The 18,880-nt window shown below is 39.2% G+C and overlaps 1 protein-coding gene across 1 annotated transcript in view; it reads left to right on the forward strand.

The window, feature by feature from the left end:
- Positions 1 to 265: 265 nt before the first annotated feature.
- ATOSA (atos homolog A) overlaps positions 266 to 18,880 on the forward strand; it is a 32,463-nt gene continuing 13,848 nt past the window's right edge. Inside the window, exons 1-2 of the mRNA XM_053465585.1 lie at positions 266 to 1,181; positions 17,769 to 17,953. Of these exons, the coding sequence (XP_053321560.1) occupies positions 1,136 to 1,181; positions 17,769 to 17,953 (231 nt within the window). The 5' untranslated portion in view covers positions 266 to 1,135. The remainder of the gene's footprint in view (positions 1,182 to 17,768; positions 17,954 to 18,880) is intronic.

The following is an 18,880-nucleotide window of genomic DNA, read 5'->3' on the forward strand; positions in this document are numbered from 1 at the left end:
GTTGTTGGGACACGTGACCAATCGGCCCGCCGCTCAGACAGTGTTTTGACAGTGGAGAGGCAGCGAGGAGGGCGTCGGGGTTATTAGGGTGAAGGGTTCCGTCCTCCGGGACGAGATGAGACCGTGAGGCAGCCGCGCAGCGCTCATTGTGTACTGGGGGAGGAAGGACGGGTGAATGTGTTTATTTCGCTGACACGTTAATGAGTGCAGCCTGCTCGGTGTAATACCTCCCGTGTCCTGGCAGGAGAGAGGGACTCTGGATGATTCGTGAGGCAGTGTTGGCGTGTGAAGCAGGGAGAGGAGGAGGGCAGGAGGGGGCCATGGGAGCTCGATGACTCCACGTCTACGGGAGGGGAGATGGTCCTTGGGCTCAGTTGGAATTGGATCGAGTTGGGGGCGAGCGAATGGCAAAAGCTGGACTACTTCTAACAGCTGCTGGGGGTATGAGAAGCTGGGTGGCAGTTCTGTAAGATCTGGGCCAAAGGGATGGCGGTGGCTTTAGGTTCATACAGCCAGGGGTAGTGTGCGGGGACAAGATGGTCACTAGTTGTTTCAGCTGCTGTCAGAGAAGATCCTAGCTTGTTACCATGGAGGGCCAGTCAGGGCCCCAGTGACCCCTTTCTTATTGATCTTCACTAGTGCGACTACTGCCCATCGCTTATTGATTAACCGAGATGACAATGTGTCAGCTGTGACCGAGGAGTGGGAGGGCTGGGGAATCAGCTGTGTGCATGTCAGGATCCGCCTTGTAGGCACTGGCCAAACTTGGCTCCCTGGTGACCTTATTGGGGAGCAGTCTGTGTGGGTGGCTCACCCCCTGATCGTAGCCTCTGGGCTCCTCTTGTTCCTTGTGTGTTTGTGCCCGTGTGTGTGATTATGGTGAGAGCTGGGCTGCTTCTCTTCCCCAGCCAGTTTAAAAATAGACTTTGTGTCAGAAGAGGACAGATTGGCAACTTGTGTAGGGATTGTTCATTTCCCAAAACAGCCAGGTGTCTGGACGTGCTGTAGACCGGCCTTTACCACCGATGTGCGAGGAGACCACTTGTTTTTTTCCCTTCCTCGCGAGGGGGGTTTACTAGCATAGTCATTTCACAAGGACTGAGGAGAAGACATCCTGAGTGCACCAGATCTGCTCATGAGATCCTCCTGTGTACCAGACGGCAGGATGAAACCAGACAGAGGTAAACAACATCCTTGTTTCTACTGTTAACACATAATGTGCCAGTCCATACGGAATTTAACACTTCATGCCCCTTTTCAGAGCCCAGGGTCTGCCCTCCAGGTCTTTTTTGTCCCCACGGGAGAGTTATTGCCCCCCCCCATAATGTCTGGTTTGTAGTTGGTATTTAAACAGTTCACGTGGAACAACCTCTGGGTTGTTACAACACATATTCAGTTAGACTAATCTTGCTGGCATCTGTACGAAGCTGTCAGCCCCACACATAAAAATAAATAACAGTAGAAGTGTTCAGAAGGCATCATCTGCTTATTTATTGCCTGGTTTATATGATATCCACCCTACCAACATCTCTCTGCTAAGGGATTTTTCCTTCCTAGCTGGGATTCAGAGCAGTATATGCCTGCTTTCATCCACATCATGACTTCTCCATTCTTCTTTGTTTGGACTGGTATAAGTTAGCCTTTTAAATTACTGAGATAAGAGGTGAGCAAAGCTACAAAATGCACAGCCTTCCATCCTCTTCACAGGAAGTCTAGCAATTTCTATATAATGTGTTTTTGTTTTAATGAGCAAGGGAAAAATGTAGGGCTGTTTAATGATGTAAAGAGATTAACTCAATTCACTTGAGCAGGCTTATAAAATCCTCTGGAGCGGGGGCAGATGGCTGTACATTATCATAAATAGGAAGCGGGTGCATTGCAATGTGAATTGCTTGCTTGTTCATGGTATACATTGTACTTAATTGAATAGTAAAGTTGGATCATAACGACAACACCTTATTCATATTATTTATTATTATTATTTGTTATATTTCTTTTAACCTTCCCAATGTGAGATACATTGTATTATCTTCCGGTGAGAAGGCCTTTTTTGTTTAAGCTTTGCTTGTTACAGTCTCTTTGTAGTGTCCATTGTTTGCCTAGTAACCATAGCTTAAATAGTTAAACATATTATTTGCCCTTGGTGGACCCAAGCAGGCTAATAAAAGTACAATTCATTGTTTATTATGTGCTAAATAATTAAGATTTTGTCCAAGAACATAACGCCATCATACTTATTCATCTACATTAATGTGTCAAGCTATTAGTAATGTGACATTCACTATGTGGCAATAAAGTCCTGAAGTCATTGTTACGCTGCTTTCTACCACAAAAGCCTTTTAATGGTCTGCTACCCCAGTGTCAGCAAAATATTGCATTTTTTCAGGTTGCATGAACCAAGAGATCAGTGAATTTATTTGTGGTCTCGGTTCACACACGGTTAAGCAGCTATTTAAATGGTTAGCTGTGTGTACAGGGCAGTCCTGTTCCTGCTGTCTGACTGTGTTGCATCAGGTTGTGCGTAACACTTAAACACTCCTTCCTGTGGTTTAAGGTTACCTCCTGAAGCAGCTAAGAGTTAACTTATGTGAATAGCTGAGCTGGCAGGTTGTGTAGTGTTCTGAGGAGCAGCTGATCTACACAAAAGCAAGCTTGTCTTGAGTGGCAATGCAGAATCTAGATCACTTTACTGGACTTAAACACTGTGTATCAACAGACGGCTCATAATCCATACATAACCAAGTTGCTTGTATTTACACTGAAAAGGGTAAAGTGTCAATCGATTAATAATCTGGTTGTGCTTTGTCATAAAATTGACCACAATAATGGCCTGGTTAACCCATTATATGTTAGCTGATTCTTCAGCTGGTGTTACAAGATCCTAATGTGCTAATTTTGTCTAAATCAAAAAATTTAAAAACAAACAATGAGAGGACTTTTTTCCCCATATGGTGGACTCCCCATAGTCCAAGTTACAGGATGATTTATTTAGAACTAAACAGATTACCGTATTTGCTCGATTATAAGACGACCCTGATTATAAGACGACCCCCCAAAATCTGAATATTAACTTAGGAAAAAAAGAAAAAGCCTGAATATAAGACGACCCTAAAGGAAAAAAGTTTTACCAGTAAATGTTAATTCATGTAAACTATTTTTTTTAATAAAAGCTATGATTGAGAAAAATATTTTTTTTGTTTTTATTTCCTTGTATTTTCCAACCTGCCCCCAGTTACGCACATCTGCCCCCAGGCTTGCCACACCAATATGGCACTGTGGCCCATGATATGCCTTTTAACCCTCTATATGCCACTGTGCCCCATGGTATGCCTTTTGACCCCCTATGTGCCACTCTGCCTCCAGAAATGCCTTATACCCCTATATCCCATTCTGGCATTTAGGGGGTTAAAATGCATATTATGGGGCAGAGTGGCATATAGGGAGGTATAAGGCATTCCAGGAGGCAGAGTGACATTAAGGGAGTTAAAAGGCATTATATAGAGCACTCTGCCTCCAGAAATGCCTTATACCCCTATATGCCACTCTGGCATTTAGGGGGTTAAAAGGCATATTATGGGGCAGAGTGGCATATAGGGAGGTATAAGGCATTTCAGGAGGCAGAGTGCACAATTAAATGCCCCCTTAACGCCACTCTGCCTCCTGAAATGCCTTATACCTCCCTATATGCCACTCTGCCCCATAATATGCCTTTTAACCCCCTAAGTGCCAGAGTGGCATATAGGGGTGTAAGGCATTCCAGAAATGCCCTACACACACACACACACACACACACACTTACTTACTTACTTACCGGTTCTTCCAATTTCCTGCTGTATTGCCGGGGCAGCGGGTTGACGTCTCATTCCGCGGCAGCCAGGAGGAGGTGGAGTTGGCAGCGGGGGTTTGTATGCGTCCGTCGCAAATACCTTCCCCGGCTGTCAGCGATCAGGAACTCTGGAACTCTGATCTCTGACAGTCGGGGAAGGTATTTGCGACGGACGCATACAAACCCCCGCTGCCAACTTCACCTCCGGAAGCACCGGTAAGTGCGTGCGTGCGTGCGGGGGGGGGGCGACGATAGGAGGATCCAGGTCCCCTGCAGCGGTGCGGGGGATCTGGATCTTAGTCTCCTAATCAGACCTCTATTTGAGGTCTGATTAGAAGACGACCCGATTATAAGACGAGGGGTATTTTTCAGAGCATTTGCTCTGAAAAAAACCTCGTCTTATAATCGAGCAAATACGGTACTTTTATTTTGAGACTCTGTTTAGTTTGTTTTTGAAAAGACTGACATTGTTATAGGTGCAGGGTGTGCAACCGAAAAACAGCTTTCTACAAATAATTGGAATGCTTCTGATTTTTAAAATCATATCAGACATTGACACGCATAGACCGCTTATAGAACGTGCATCAGCAGTACTATTTTGAGCTCCTGTGTATTTCCATAAAATGCTTATGATCAGTGCAGTTAATATTAAATGGTGCATTGTGTCAGTCTTCTCTATCAAAGTGGCTACTATTTATCCAGTTGAAAGGTGTCCTGGAATTTATTGGTGTGTTAAAAACTAAAAAAAAAAACATACAGGTGACTGGAATAGTAGACCAACATCCCATTATCTGTGTTTCCTTGGCCGGCCACGTTGGTTACACTCTCCAAAATCTGGTCTTGGTTCTGGTTTAACAGTATATGGCTACACGATGTATACTTTGCTTTGGACGCAGCCTTTTTGCGGTAAGTCGATGGATCAGCTTAGTGTTTAGTCTGGACGTTTTTAGAAAAGTTTTATAAATAGTGAGGCTATAAATAATCACTGTAATATGACCAGAACATGTTAACGTCTTGACCTAATAATTATGGTCTATTACAAGCACTGGTTGGAGATTATTTTGTTTTATTCCTGGGTCCTATAATTATAGATATTTAACTCTACAGTCAATGCCGAAAAATTGAAGTGTCACTTGTTTTCAGACACTGTTCGTTTTGAGGTTTTTAGTTGCGGTTTTCATGTCTTTTTTTTTTTTAAAGGGCAGCCATTTTGTATTTCTAGTGAAAATCCAGCTTTTTAAGGTAACTTTAGCGATCATTGAGATTGTATATCTGTCTGCTTGGATAAAAAAGCAATGTAAAAATAAAGAGAACTGCTTTTTATAGCTAGTAATAATAATGTTGAATTTATCAGAGCTGTGGTCCCCAAAAACAGAAATTAGGACCTACTAGGGTGCCTAAAACTGGAGGAGAGCTGGATGTAACGCAGGCCATTCTAGGAGTTGGGGTTTCTTTTTTAATTCCCAATCTAAATTCAATTAAACTAAAATTGGATTTTAGCACCCTCATCTTTCCCATGCGTATACCATTGTGTTACTTTTCTGAGCTCCTTCTTGCTGTACGCTGTTATATCTTGTGTTATGTCCCTTGTTTTTGTAATTCCTGGAACTCGTGCATCTCAACTCGCCTTAGTATTTACTGAATATACACCTATGAAAAACCCAAGAGTTGGCAATCTTTGTTCGTACAAATTAGCAGCAGGGTTTGGCAACTTCAAAAATAACTAAAATACTGCAAATTTTGTAAAAAGAATTCTACCTCTGTATTTTACACAAATGGATTTTTAATTAGGAGTATGTGTCAATCTTTCAATTCAAGTAGTTTGTCCACAATGGCTGTAGGGTAAAATGACTCACAGACGCAAAGAGTGAGGAGGGCCCTGATCAAACAAGCTTACACTCTAGAATATAGTGAGCTAAAAATAATTTTAAAGAAGATTGCCTTATAGTGACACACCAATATTATTTTATGGCCCACATTGTAACTCTTTCCCTATATTTTAGCCTAACCACATGTAACTCGGGTTCCTTTTTTAAACATTTTGTCTGTCTAGACTGCAGCCTAGCATTTTCTGTTTCTTTTGTGATCTCCACGCTAACTGCTCCTTATAGGCTGCTCTGTGTATACAAAGGCATATATCCTGAGCCAGCCCCCTTTCAGATTCCCAGCACACAGATCCTTTTTGTTGTTGTATGGTTTTCTGGAAAATGCTTCCCCTTTCACCCCTTATTGAGTGCTAGAAAACATTGCTCCTACAATTGAACTGCAGTTCCCCTATATGCTTTTGTTCCCGGTATCTATGTAATAGTCTGTGCTGGGATCCTTTCTCAATCTCTTCATCACCCTTTTTTATTTAAAATGTTACTACAGACTGTGCAGCCTTGGGATCCTGGCTGTTGCTGGACCACAGCTTCCATAATACTTGGCCATCCTCAAGTATTTGTAGCACTGCTGCTTACATAAAAGGAATAGAGTGTCATTAAAGAGCAAGATTAAATAACATAACCAACAAGATATTAGTTCTTGAGGAAGGCCAAAGGTGGATGGCTGTACTGTTAAATACATATGCCCTCTTTGAATTCTATGGTTTTAGCTATTAAGACATAACAAAAATCATCTATTCCTTAGCAGGTCTAAACAGGTAAATACAAGTATCCTAATTCCTATGAAAGTAAGGATGTACTTAGTTTTACACATATGGCTTCTCCATTTTTGCTTTATTTTTGTTGCATAAATCGTGGTGTAATATGTCATGGGTTTTTCATCTCATTGTTTTTACTTAATTTAGGCCTGCTAAGGAACAGATATGTCTCGATATGTAAAACATATAATTTCGAAGAAAATTTACTTTTTTTTTTTCTTTTTCATGCCAAAGTCAAATTGCAGTATTCTACATCTTTGTATTATAGTAGATACATTATAGTATTTGTCAAGAATATATATTCTATTTATATTGCTCGCTGCATAAATGCTTTGTTATGCTATGTCTGCGGACCATGTAGTAGAGTGAGGCTACTCCCATGTTTAGACAATTTTCATCTTTGTTTATTTGCATCACATTGAATTTTTAACATAGATCTGCTAAAAATAGCACAGTCCTTCTGTTTCAATTGTGGAGGCTTTAAGTACAAAGTGCGTACATAACTAGTTGCAGTACTCAAAGGAGTACAAATCCAGAATTTACCTGGCCTCTATTTACATTGAAATCTTTAGCCTTGGTTGCGTAACAGGTATAGGTAGGATTTTGTGCATGGATTTGCAACTCATTTCCAATTATACCAGGAGGTCATCTGGTACTACATGACGTCAATGGCAATTATGTACAGCAGCAGATAGGTCATAGGTATTGACTAATTCCGTTTTGAATTCTGTGGAAATCTGTGCCTGACCCTTTTTTTTGCATTGGTCTCCAAGACCGTAGCTTTGCCTAATTAGTAGTTCTTACGTTTATTTTTTACATTGTTCAGCCCAAAAACCCAAGCTCTTGGAACATGTGCATACATTTTGGGGATCTACAACACCCACAGATGTCTGTCAGCCGTAAGAAGCTCACAGCAGCGTATTTTGGAATTTTACAAATATTCTACGGCGTTCTGTTTGGAATTGTGTGTAAACAACTACAGCACTGCCTTAAAATAACTGCTAAAAATACATTATATGAATCCGAAGAGTGAAATTCTGGAGGGCCTTTTAGGATCCAACATATTTTGGTTAGCACAGAAGGGGTGCTTAATAGAAATCAAAAAATATGGTGCCAGAAATAGCATCCTGGAAGATTGGATTTTCGTGACACTCTTTGTCTATCCAGGTCAGTATGTTGTGACACTGCATTGACAAAAGGATAAAACATAATCACATCATGTCTGTAATAAGTAGGTCCCCCAGATCTGGAAGCAGCCTTAGATGGCTCCTGCTCTTTAAGCAATATTACCAGCGTGCATGCAGCAGATTCAAAATCATATCACACCATTAGAATTGTTAACAAATGTATTGATTGCTTATATTCGTTTCCTCAGCCCCCTTTGTGAGATCACCAGTGCTCAACATTCACACAATAATCACTGTGTAAGTGTGGCTCTAAGTCTTGAAATATATGGGGCTCTGTGGATACTGACACACAAAATAAGGAGGAAATAAAATCCTATTGTAACTGTTACAAAGGTGAGCAAATAGAGCAGGGAACTGGCTGGTCCCATACTAAGAACAGAATAGCCGTCGCTGTGCATGTATAGCCGGCAGTACGCAGAAACATGACGGTCTGGGGATATCGCAAAATGTAACAAATATTTGTTACAGCCTCAAATATTTACAGTACAACATTTCCTTTGGCAGAGTATGGAATTGCGGATTTTTAAGTGAAAGGTGAGAAATAATAATACATTTCACAAGAAATCTTTGATCCAGAGTCCAGACTCCCCGAGAACATACAATTGTTTTCTTTTCAAAAATAGCGATTGTTGCAAATGTTTTCAAGACTTGTTCTTTAGTAAATGCCTTTAGAAAATGTGGAAAACCCTCAATGAACCACTGACCATCTGTGGCAGGTTATTTTAGTCCTGTATAGCAGGATAAAATTCTAATTTTACTCCACGTACCTTTTAAGCACAGTGTAGCTGTTTGTCATAGGACTTTTGGCACTCAGACCTGACCAGTATAATTAACTTTCTTAGAATGGTGATGCCTGGAACGTGTTGGAGCTGAATCCTTGTTATTGTCAGTTCTTGGGGGTTCTAGGATTCAGTACTTTATCTTTTTAAGAAATCAAATCTCTATATTTATATCATTAACTGTCTCTTTTAACATTTTAAATCATAATGAAAAGGATTAAGGATCCTAAGAAAAGCACAGCTGGATTGAACATTACATTTTAATTCATTTTCTCAAAGAGCACTGATTAAGTAAACGTCTCTCTAGCCAGTTACCGCTTGTACAAACAAAGTTACATAGGATATTCTCTGCCTTGATATCCTGAAACGGACCAAAATACAGCTGAGCTTAGGGGGAGGAGAAATAAAAACAAGCTTGGCTGCCAAAGGAGCAGGAAACCGTACAAGACCCTTTTCTAGGTGGGGAGGGTTTAAGGACATGTCTCATCCAATCAGATCACCAGTGCTGTTGCTATGTGCATTTTCACTCTGCCTCCTTTGTGAAATCTTAATGTTTTAGAGCAAGACTCGCTGAATAAGCTCTCCAGGCAGCATCTGGATCCTTCAGATAGTGTTTTTGCGTAGCCAATCATAACAGCAGGCTTGTTCTTCTGCACTAGTGTTTACTATGGAAACATGGGCCTGCGTAACAAAGGTGTGTTCTTCTAAACTTTCTTGGGTCTTCTGTGAAAGCTGATCTACTTCTTTTAGATGAGTATGTTTGCACTCTTTTCATCGTAAGGGGCTTCATCAGTGTGTGTATCGAGAAACAGCCTTGATGTCCTTTGCATTATTATAAACATCAGTTTGATTAATAAAAGCGGCTACTAATAAGTAGTGGCGTATAACTCGCAGTATGGTCAGCAGTCATCCCAAAAGAAAAGTCTTGTGAGTCTGGCCAGCAAAACACAATGGGAGTTTTAGGGCTGGAAAGTTTGCTACCCTGTCTGTGTCATTATAATCCTTACAGTGTAATTTGCATTAAGACAAGTCTGGACATATCTAAGAGACAGGTAATTGGTGCAGATTTAACCAAAACTTTTTAATTTTTTTTAATCTATATAGATAAATCTATTGCTGGCTCCAGTATTCATGCTGGATGGGAATTTAAAAACTTGCTTAACATAAAAGGTCATTAATGACGTGGTTTGGGGTTGAGTAGGAGAACATTGTCTAGTGGGAGTCTTTTTATGTACTGCCAAAATTCTACCTTTACAAGGTTCTATAATCTGTTTGTGGAAGCAAATTCATACATAAAACATTACGATGTGCACAAACTCAACTGAAATGAATACATAAAACATCTTCTTAATGTGTGTGCTCTAATATATATATATATATATATATATATATGTGTGTGTGTGTGTAGGTAGTTACACTAACATAATGTATTAAGATATTTATTTTGACTTATTGAATGTAACATTGTAAGTTATTGTGCACGTGATGAACACTTCCTGATGTGACTCAATAACTCACACCAATGAATGCGTATGATGAGGCAGATATATATGGGGTTATATGAGATTCACTTTGTACAATGCTCCCTCATCCCCCTCTCAACTTCTGAGATACGTGACTTTACTATTTGTAGATTCTAGAATCACCAGTTAGTTAACATGCCAGAATGTTTTATTTCCTGTGCCGGAGGAAAGAGGTCAGTTGTTTAATTACTATTATGAACAACTTGACTTTAGGGTGACGCGTAATTAATTAAACCATTTATCTTGCTACACATCTCATTGCCTCTTTAATAGACCCCTTTCCTTACTTTGTTTAATATCAAATTTTATATTGGGACTCTCTTGTTTAACTGCCTCTATATAGCAGTAGCCATATATACCGTATTGCTTGGAAAGCTATCTTTTTTCAGGATTCTGCTGCAGTGATTGTTGCTTCTCAGGAGTCTGGGTACCATTTGTCCCAAAAGTTATTGCAGTCGCTTAATGAAAAATTATTTTCTTAAAAGGCACAAATATATTAAGATGTTTTTTATATTCTACGACAAGCCTTTTTTGGGGTCAGCACCTGTAAAAACTAAATGAGATTTCTAAATGTGTCCCTCTTCCTAAAGCACTTGTGATTCACTATAAGTAGCTGTCCATTTTTTTTACTGTTTCCATTAATATGAAATGGATGGTTTTATGTAGTGTGTGAATGGGGGGGCATACCATATTACCATACTTTATCTCCATTTTTCATTTCCTCTTGGCATGTCGGATGATTATATATGACTTATGTATGTGCCTGTCATTAAAGTGAAATGCACCCCCCCCATTGTCACCAGCTTCAGTCTCATTGGACCTTTGACTTATGTCCCACCCAATGTGACTGACAAATCCCATAGTGACAAGCCTTTAACAAGTATAGAGCTATGTTCCCAGCAGACAAGTGATATGGCTGTCCTTGTCTCCCGAGAGCTTTAACAATATTCTTCTGCTGACAGTGGGTTTATCACTTGAGTGGCTACACAGCGCTAGATGTGAGGTACAAAGTTTGCCAGAGGCACTATCTAACACTGATGTGGAGCAGGCGCTGATAATGATATGATAAATGTAAAGCTGAATGCAAAGTGCGAGTATAAACAAGAGAAAACTGTAACATTTAATATGACTCAGCATCTGGCGTTGGTGTAGCGTATAAGCCACGACTGGGGAAGCTCCACAGTAACAGTAATGTGAAGGGGAGCTCTGGTGATATGACAGCTCCAAGATGGCCTGACAGCATCCAACACATATGTATAGAAGCAACTCAGACTTTAAGCGCTCCGAACATATTAGAAAAGTCAGAGCAACTTGCTTTAGCTCCTAGATAACCAAGATGAAAGCCTTGTTTCTTCTGGGATATATCGCCTGGGAACCTTAAGAGGCGATGAAAAATAAAAATGTTTTTCTTCTCAATTAACCAAAATTAGCACCACACACATTACCATATAACAAGGAGAGTCTGGGATCTCCAGTAGCAAGAGAGAGGTTGGTTGGCTGAAGGTAAGATTGCAGTAATGTTTTTCTTGCATTTCAGGTGATGGTCATGACTGCACCTTCTTCGTGTTATATATAGATATAGATATATCTATCTATCTATCTATCTATCTATCTATCTATCTATCTATCTATCTATCTCTTCTCCCGGTGGCTGAAATATTGACGTAGCCATGATGTACATTTAACCTCAATACATAAGCGTTTTGTGGCTTGCCTCTTCCTAATTCTTAAAATTATCTGTATACATTTTGTATGTCGGGAGAAGTTTCTACCCGGTTAGACTTGTTAGGTGAGATTCTGATAGATGTCTTCAGATATTCTAAAACAAAATTTACATTTGACTTCAATTTCAGTGATTTAAATAAAATATTTAATAAAGTGTTTTCCTTTTTCATCCTTTAGTACTGGAGCAAATTATTATTTTTTTTTTTTATTTATTTTTTTTTTAACACTTGAATGGAATCTGTAGAAAGTGTTTATATAACATGTATGTCAGTAGAGCAGAAGAAAGCAGCTAAGGGAAGGTCAACATGATTCAGCAAACTAGTTACAACTGGAAAGTAAATACGCTTCTGTGCTTGGTACTTACCCGGATTAGAGATACTGTTGGTGAAATGAAATAAATAGTTTTAATGGATTCATTTTGGACACAGTTTGTCCCCTGTGCTCGGGTTTTTGAGCGCAGTTAATACTATTTTAATTAAAAATATAGTAAAACATGATATTTTTTTCCTTTAGATTATTTTAAAAAACACCCACGCGACAAATCACCTGCTTAAATCTATCTTGTAATCATAATACCTAGGGTATTTATGTGTGTAATTCCTTAATACGTTTGTATTTTATATAACACATGTAGCTTATAGAAGTTCTGATAAAATCCAAAGCTGGTTGCTGGCTATTGGTGTTTTTCATCCAGTCCCTGGATTTCTTGAATTTCAGAACATGTACAGATAATGATATATTGATTGCAGACCTCAGCATGCTATAAAATCAAGCGATAATCTATTCATGATCTATTCATAGGTGCTGGAGAAGAACAAGATTCATACATTTCATACTGTTGTAGTTGCTACTATCACTGAAGACCCTTATCCAATTATTTCCTATGTACGCACAAGCAAGCCTTTTAATGTGGTACCCATCGCCAAAGATCAAAGAATTTCACCCATACATTGCGCTAGCCTGTTCCCTAGCAGATGTATGGATGTTCACAGCATGAGAACTCGCATCTTTTTGGAATTATAACTAGTAGAAATGGGGATAGCACATTGTATGTAATGTGTGTACGTACACATGCTCTATAAATAAAATGTAATGCAATCTGGTAGTTGGAAAGTCAATCGTTGTGATAGTTATCCAATCCATAAGAGACAGAGCTGTAACCCATGTCATCTGTGCTTTACACACTAATTTAGTCTTCTTAAAACGATGTAAACTACCTCCTCCAAGTAACTTGATATAAAAGCTTGTCATTGATTAAAAAAAAAAAAAAAAAAAAAAAACCCTTCCTTGCTAAATTTATGGGCTGTTTAATTGCAGAATGTAATGATGTTTGGTAGTAAAGTACCCCTGTCTCTATCATAAATATGCTGATCAGAACACAACCCTGCACATCAGAGTAACAAAAAATCGTTAGCACATAAAGCGGAAGAAAATGCAGCCTGGGCACTTCGTCCATATTATGTGACCCAATGATTCCCTTTAATGTTTGATGGAGAGAAGCAGGGTCCTAATGTTGTGCAATCTTTGTGAATCTAAATACAAAAATGCCTGATCTGCTCCATTTTGTTTTGTTTGTTGTTAATTATCTGATTCATTTGCTCTCTGGATATCCACACTTTGCTTGTGTAAGTGACCTTATTTTACCCATTTGATTTGGTCACTTCTTCACATGGTCAAAGCGGTTTGGTTTTGGCAGCTTTAGGAGTTAAAATGAGAGGTTAATTCAGGACAGGAAAGTATTTGGCAGATCGGTTTTGTTTTGTTTTTCCTCCACATGGCACTTATTGTAAGCCTGCTGAGCTAACGTAGGTCCTTAGTATTAAACCAGGTATTCCAAACAAAATACTATTGTAAAATAGCTATATGCAGCATTAAATGAATGCATATAGGACTGAATTCATTAACAGTATAGCACAATCCCTAGTTATTAACTCTTATTACCTGTTATAAAAGGAAGTTGCTCCGATCAGAAGCCAAAGGTCTCCGTGGATCTGCAATGACATGTGGTGGGGACTCAGGTCCTTGACCTAGAAGGGTAAAATTGGCACTAGATAATTTACCACAATGTTTTTTTTTTAAAATGTGACATGAACCACAGTTTAGTAAACTGACCCATAAATGTTGAAGTGCTGTCTCTATTGTCTCTATTTCTAACTGTGTGCCAGGTGGTGGATAGCAGTAGTCATCCAGCATATATTTAATTTTTGGTGAAATTATTTTAGCCTTATTTTCAGATGTGATTCGGGCCAAGCAATAGCTCGAAACTTTTATGTTTATTGAGCTTTTTCAAGGGAGATGTTTAGAGCAGGCGTACTGGGTTTTTTCTCTTTTCTTTCCATAGTGTACTGTTTTCCCTTCAAGATTTTTTTTTCTGCCAAGAGTGTTTCATTCTGTAAGTACCTTGGGGAATAAAATGATTGGATGAATGGATTAATTACTTCACTACCGATGCATCCCTAGTATCTACAATTATCGGACTTCAAGACCTTACTGCTGTCTAATCTTCACTGGAGAATTAGCGCAGCCTTTGAGGTTAATACCTCTTTGCCCTCTTTTTAACTAATTTCCGTTCCGAGTTGAACCAGTATCCGTGTCAGTCTCTTGTTTTTATTGACGGGGAAGAGCTGGCTTTTAATAGAGTCGGTGCTACAGTCACCAGTTCTTACATCCTCTTTATGGCGGATTGATTCAGCTGAGTGTTTCTTTAGGTCTCTCTATTATATGCAGGCTTCATTTGCCCGTTGCTCATCACATGTCGCTTGCTTTTCAAGTGCGCCAAGTAATTTAAAGTTGTGCATTTTGGGGGAGTTTTATACATTAAGCAAATCTCCTTCTGACAAAAACAATGGTACTGTCCAGTCGAACTGTTATAGATTTGTTAGCTTTTTCTCCGCACAACTTCATTTGGTTAGCCTGGCTAATTTGAGTTAAATTAACAATAGGTGTACAGCTTGTATAATTCTTGTAGCCATGACAAAGGAGTATACTGTCATAACCAGGTATTTATAGAGATAATGGACTTTATTATAAGTTTATTGTTGACCGTGTTAATTATTAGCTGAATAAAATTAAAATGCAAGCTTTCCAGGTAATTGGGTGTCTCCATTGAGGTGTGTTATACACATTGTAGTCATAATTTGGCATTATATGGAAATGTATATTCCATATTCATTAACAGTTGTTGGTATTTAGGGTACTGTTACGCCATGAGAACAATATCACTGTGTTTGCTTCTTGCTGTTCTTTTCCCAGGGCCCCTGTTCAGGTTTGCCCACAAATTGTGCACCATGATGTCACATAATTCACCATGACCTCTAGGTGTTTTGCCCATGGCGATGAGGACTTTTCTTCTTGTAGCATCATATCATGTGGCTCTCTAGGAAACCTTGGACGTTTTAATGTAATTACTTTTTTCTATTGGAGGTATTTGCTCTGCAGTTCAGCTTCGGGGGAATGAAAAACTGTTCATGGAGAAATCCTGCATCTGTGTGTGAATAGTGTGTGTGCCTGGAAGTGTTGTTACTTTGTACTTCTGTTATGATCTTCATTGTCATGTATGAGTCATAACACTTAGCTGCAGGACAGAGAGTGTTTATCACGTGCTAAGTCCGGACACTCATAAACCATTTTGTATAAAAAGAAGCTTGTGGTGCTTGTTACTGAAATCTAATTGAGTATACAAATTCTGATTGTTACATATTTATTTCCAACTATAGGTGCAGAAACTCTTCTCCTTCTCAACTAATCCCATATGTATTCCTTTATGTTTTGTACCAGATATGTATTCATTACAACCGTAGGGCAATAATAAATGGATGTAAAAATATGATGGTAAATGCCCTTTAAGATCACCAGTCTCCTGCCTCTGTTGTTGACTGGCCATTCCCTGGGTTGTCTTTGTAACAGACTTACAGTAAAAGTTTTTACTACTGCCTTAGGACAGGCTGCTTTTACCTGGAGATGCCACTTACAGGCAATGGCTTTCCCTCCACTCTGACCCCAATTTACATTCCTACAAACACTGCTGGAAATTACCAGAAGCCCCTGTTTGCATGTTACTCTACCCCCCCATACTGATTTTCATTGTGTCCCTATGGAATTACTTGAGGGTTACAATTAAGAAGACTGGTCTCTAAGGGGTTGGCACACAGATGTACATCTACTAAAAATCTCCTCTTCGTTTACCATGTCGGTATGTGTTGATTCAATCCTCCCCTTGTGAATATATACAGAAGGCTTAAAGATCTACATTTACTGGCAGTATGAAGAAAGTGAGGTCTGTTTCCCTAATGAATACCAGAGTGTGTATCTTGACTCTTGACCTTGTCACTTAACATGTGAAAAGGTCACAAAACTCTTTAACATTTGTCAAGTGAGCCTAGAATACGACTTTATGCTATTAAAAAAGAAATATTTATCCAAATTGTAACCTATTATCTATTTGGAAAATAAGTATAAACATATACTGTATATTTAATGTATGTACTTTCTGCATATGCTACACTGCTTAATACAAAAAGCAAAACATCTTTCCCGTGGGACATATGATTACGCACATATTTCTTTGGAGGGTCTGTTCTTCCTAAGAAGAGGAGCACTAAATTTAATGATGTAGTATATTTTTTATGGTCCCGTTACCATAAGGGGAATACTTTCCCAGGAATGTTCATTGCTTAACGGTATACATTTTATAAATTTGCTAATGTATCGTGACGGCTCCCAATTAGCCTCTGAAGAAATAAACAAGGGCCTTTAAAAATTAATGTTTGAATTTTTACAGCAGGAATATTGGGCAGACTACGTGGACTGGATGGTTCCTATATGCCATCAAAGTATTTAAAATTAGAAACTTAATTTTATGGCTGCTGTTATTATTGTCTACTGCAAGGCCTCATCCTTCAAACTGTCTTGAATTCAATGGCCAAGGACAATATCCATCCAAGGGCAAAAATATATTTTTTATTTCTTCCATCAAATTCATCCAGGGTTAATGTATAAAATGTGATTATGTTGTGGGCTTTGAAAAAGGGGTCTTATCTCCATAGTAACCAATGGAAATGTTCAATTAGCATGTGCATTCCACCAGTTTTTATGAGGATAACACTACTTTGGATTAGAATACATAAGCAATTCGACTGTTTACCCACTATGTGATTGTGTTCCCTTATCTTCTAATGAAACATCTTCACCATAATTCATTGAACATTTTGGAGCTACTTGCTTTTGAGAATAGAATCTTCCACAGAAGTGCTGTCATCAAAGGCATGAAAGCATTGCACAGCTGCAGCAAAAGTACCTCTGTGTAATGTGCGAGGAGCCGCGCCAGCTGCCGCTGCTTCTGCTGCTCACTGTCTATTACGTCTTTGTGCTGGTTCAGACCAGATCTCGTACTGTAACAAAGACCTCTCTGTTATGAATTCTTGCTGCATCAACACTGAGACCATTTTTCCTCACACACTTATGCTAACACAAAGGAAACATTTCTTTTGTTTCCAAAAGCAAGACTGTCAAATGTATTTGTAACGGGGCTATATTTATAAATGACCATTTATTTCCCTCCCGTCCCATTTTCCTTTAGGGTTTCTGCATCCTGGTAAATATCTTAGTAATGTGTGTTCTGATGGTTGATTTGTAATCCGTTTTTCCCACCTTTTGAACAATACATCGCCTGTGTATTTCCCGTAACAACATGAACTGGCAGAGTCTAAACAGCCTTTTACAAATGACCAAAAACAAAGGCAGATGTGTTATGATCCTCCTTATGGTGTCTAAAATCACACTCAAACTAGCAGCATTCTTGTAGTTTTTATTTCACGGTGCTCATTTACTGTTTGTGTGTGGTAATTGCATACTCAGAAGGGTGCAATACCATTTATTGTACAGTTGGTAGAGAAAATGAAACATACTCAACCTATTTTTCTGTCTGGAAAATTAAGATCAGTTCTGGTGTCAAGCTTAAAAAGTGGTGCAATAACCATAGTAGAGCGGAAGATGATGGCGCTGTATAAAATAATAATAAATAATCTGTTTGATGACTGCATCACCCACCACCCCCTTATGTGTCTCATATTCATGTGTTTTTTGTAGATTCCATGGATGAGTTCTTTGAATACGAAGCAGAGGATTTTCTAGTGTATCTTGCTTTACTGATTACCGAGGGTCGGACGCCAGAACAATCTGTGAAAGGAAGAACAGAAGGCCTCCATTGTCCACCAGCACAGTCTAGTCATCCTGGGCCTAATAAGCATGAATGCAGTGATAAACTGGCACAGGTAAGTCCGTGTTGCCTTTTCGGGTGCTAATTTATTATTTTTAACCCTCTAACAGCCTAATAGTACCTTCTCGCTTGTCATTTTGCTACTTACCAGTGGTGTGGAGGCTTTCTAATGACAACATAGTGTATCTCACAGCAGTAGAAAAGTTTACTGGCTCTGTGCTGATAGACTTAATGTAATATTGCGTGATGTAAGTGACTTTGAATGCCTGAACAGAAATTCCCTTCCTCCTGTGTCAAGGCTGACACGTGGAAATGTTATCAACTATCCGGTAAAGCTAGTTCTGTCAAAATCTGAAAAATAGCATTATAACCCTATCCAGTCAAAGGGTATGCATTACCTTGATCTTGGTAAGTTGCCACCCAGTATTTGGATAAGAAAGCTTTTCTGTGTCTGGGGATTGTCCCACAGAAATAAGTCTTACAGATGGCTTTGATGACATACCATGTTAGCATTTGACAAGTCCACATACAGTTTTCTACCATAGAGCACGGTAATCTACCATGGATATTCTGAGCTTATCCATTGAGTAAGCTATGTATCATTGTGCAACGTCTACTTTCCCCTTGGACTTCAACCTGAACAGATGTACCAGATGGTTTGTCCAGTTACGTGGAGTAGTAAAAATACTTTATTCTCACTTCCTTACCATAATTTTGTAGATAAACCCATTTTGTTACTCATATTGTGTTATGTTCTTGACACTATATAGCCAAAGGGCACCTCTTGTTCGGTTGTAATCATCATATGCATGTCCTCCACCGTATGACACCACACATGTATGCCGCTAGCACTGCCATGCTGTGCTTGGCACAATGGAACACACTTACAGCTCTGGGCGCACGCACCTAAAGCTATTATCTTACCCTTATCTTTCAATCCATCAGGAGTACTGCTCCCTGGCTTATCTTTCTTATACATCAC

The sequence above is a fragment of the Spea bombifrons genome, chromosome 4 (genome assembly GCF_027358695.1).
Source record: "Spea bombifrons isolate aSpeBom1 chromosome 4, aSpeBom1.2.pri, whole genome shotgun sequence".
NCBI classification, from domain to species: Eukaryota; Metazoa; Chordata; class Amphibia; order Anura; family Pelobatidae; genus Spea; species Spea bombifrons.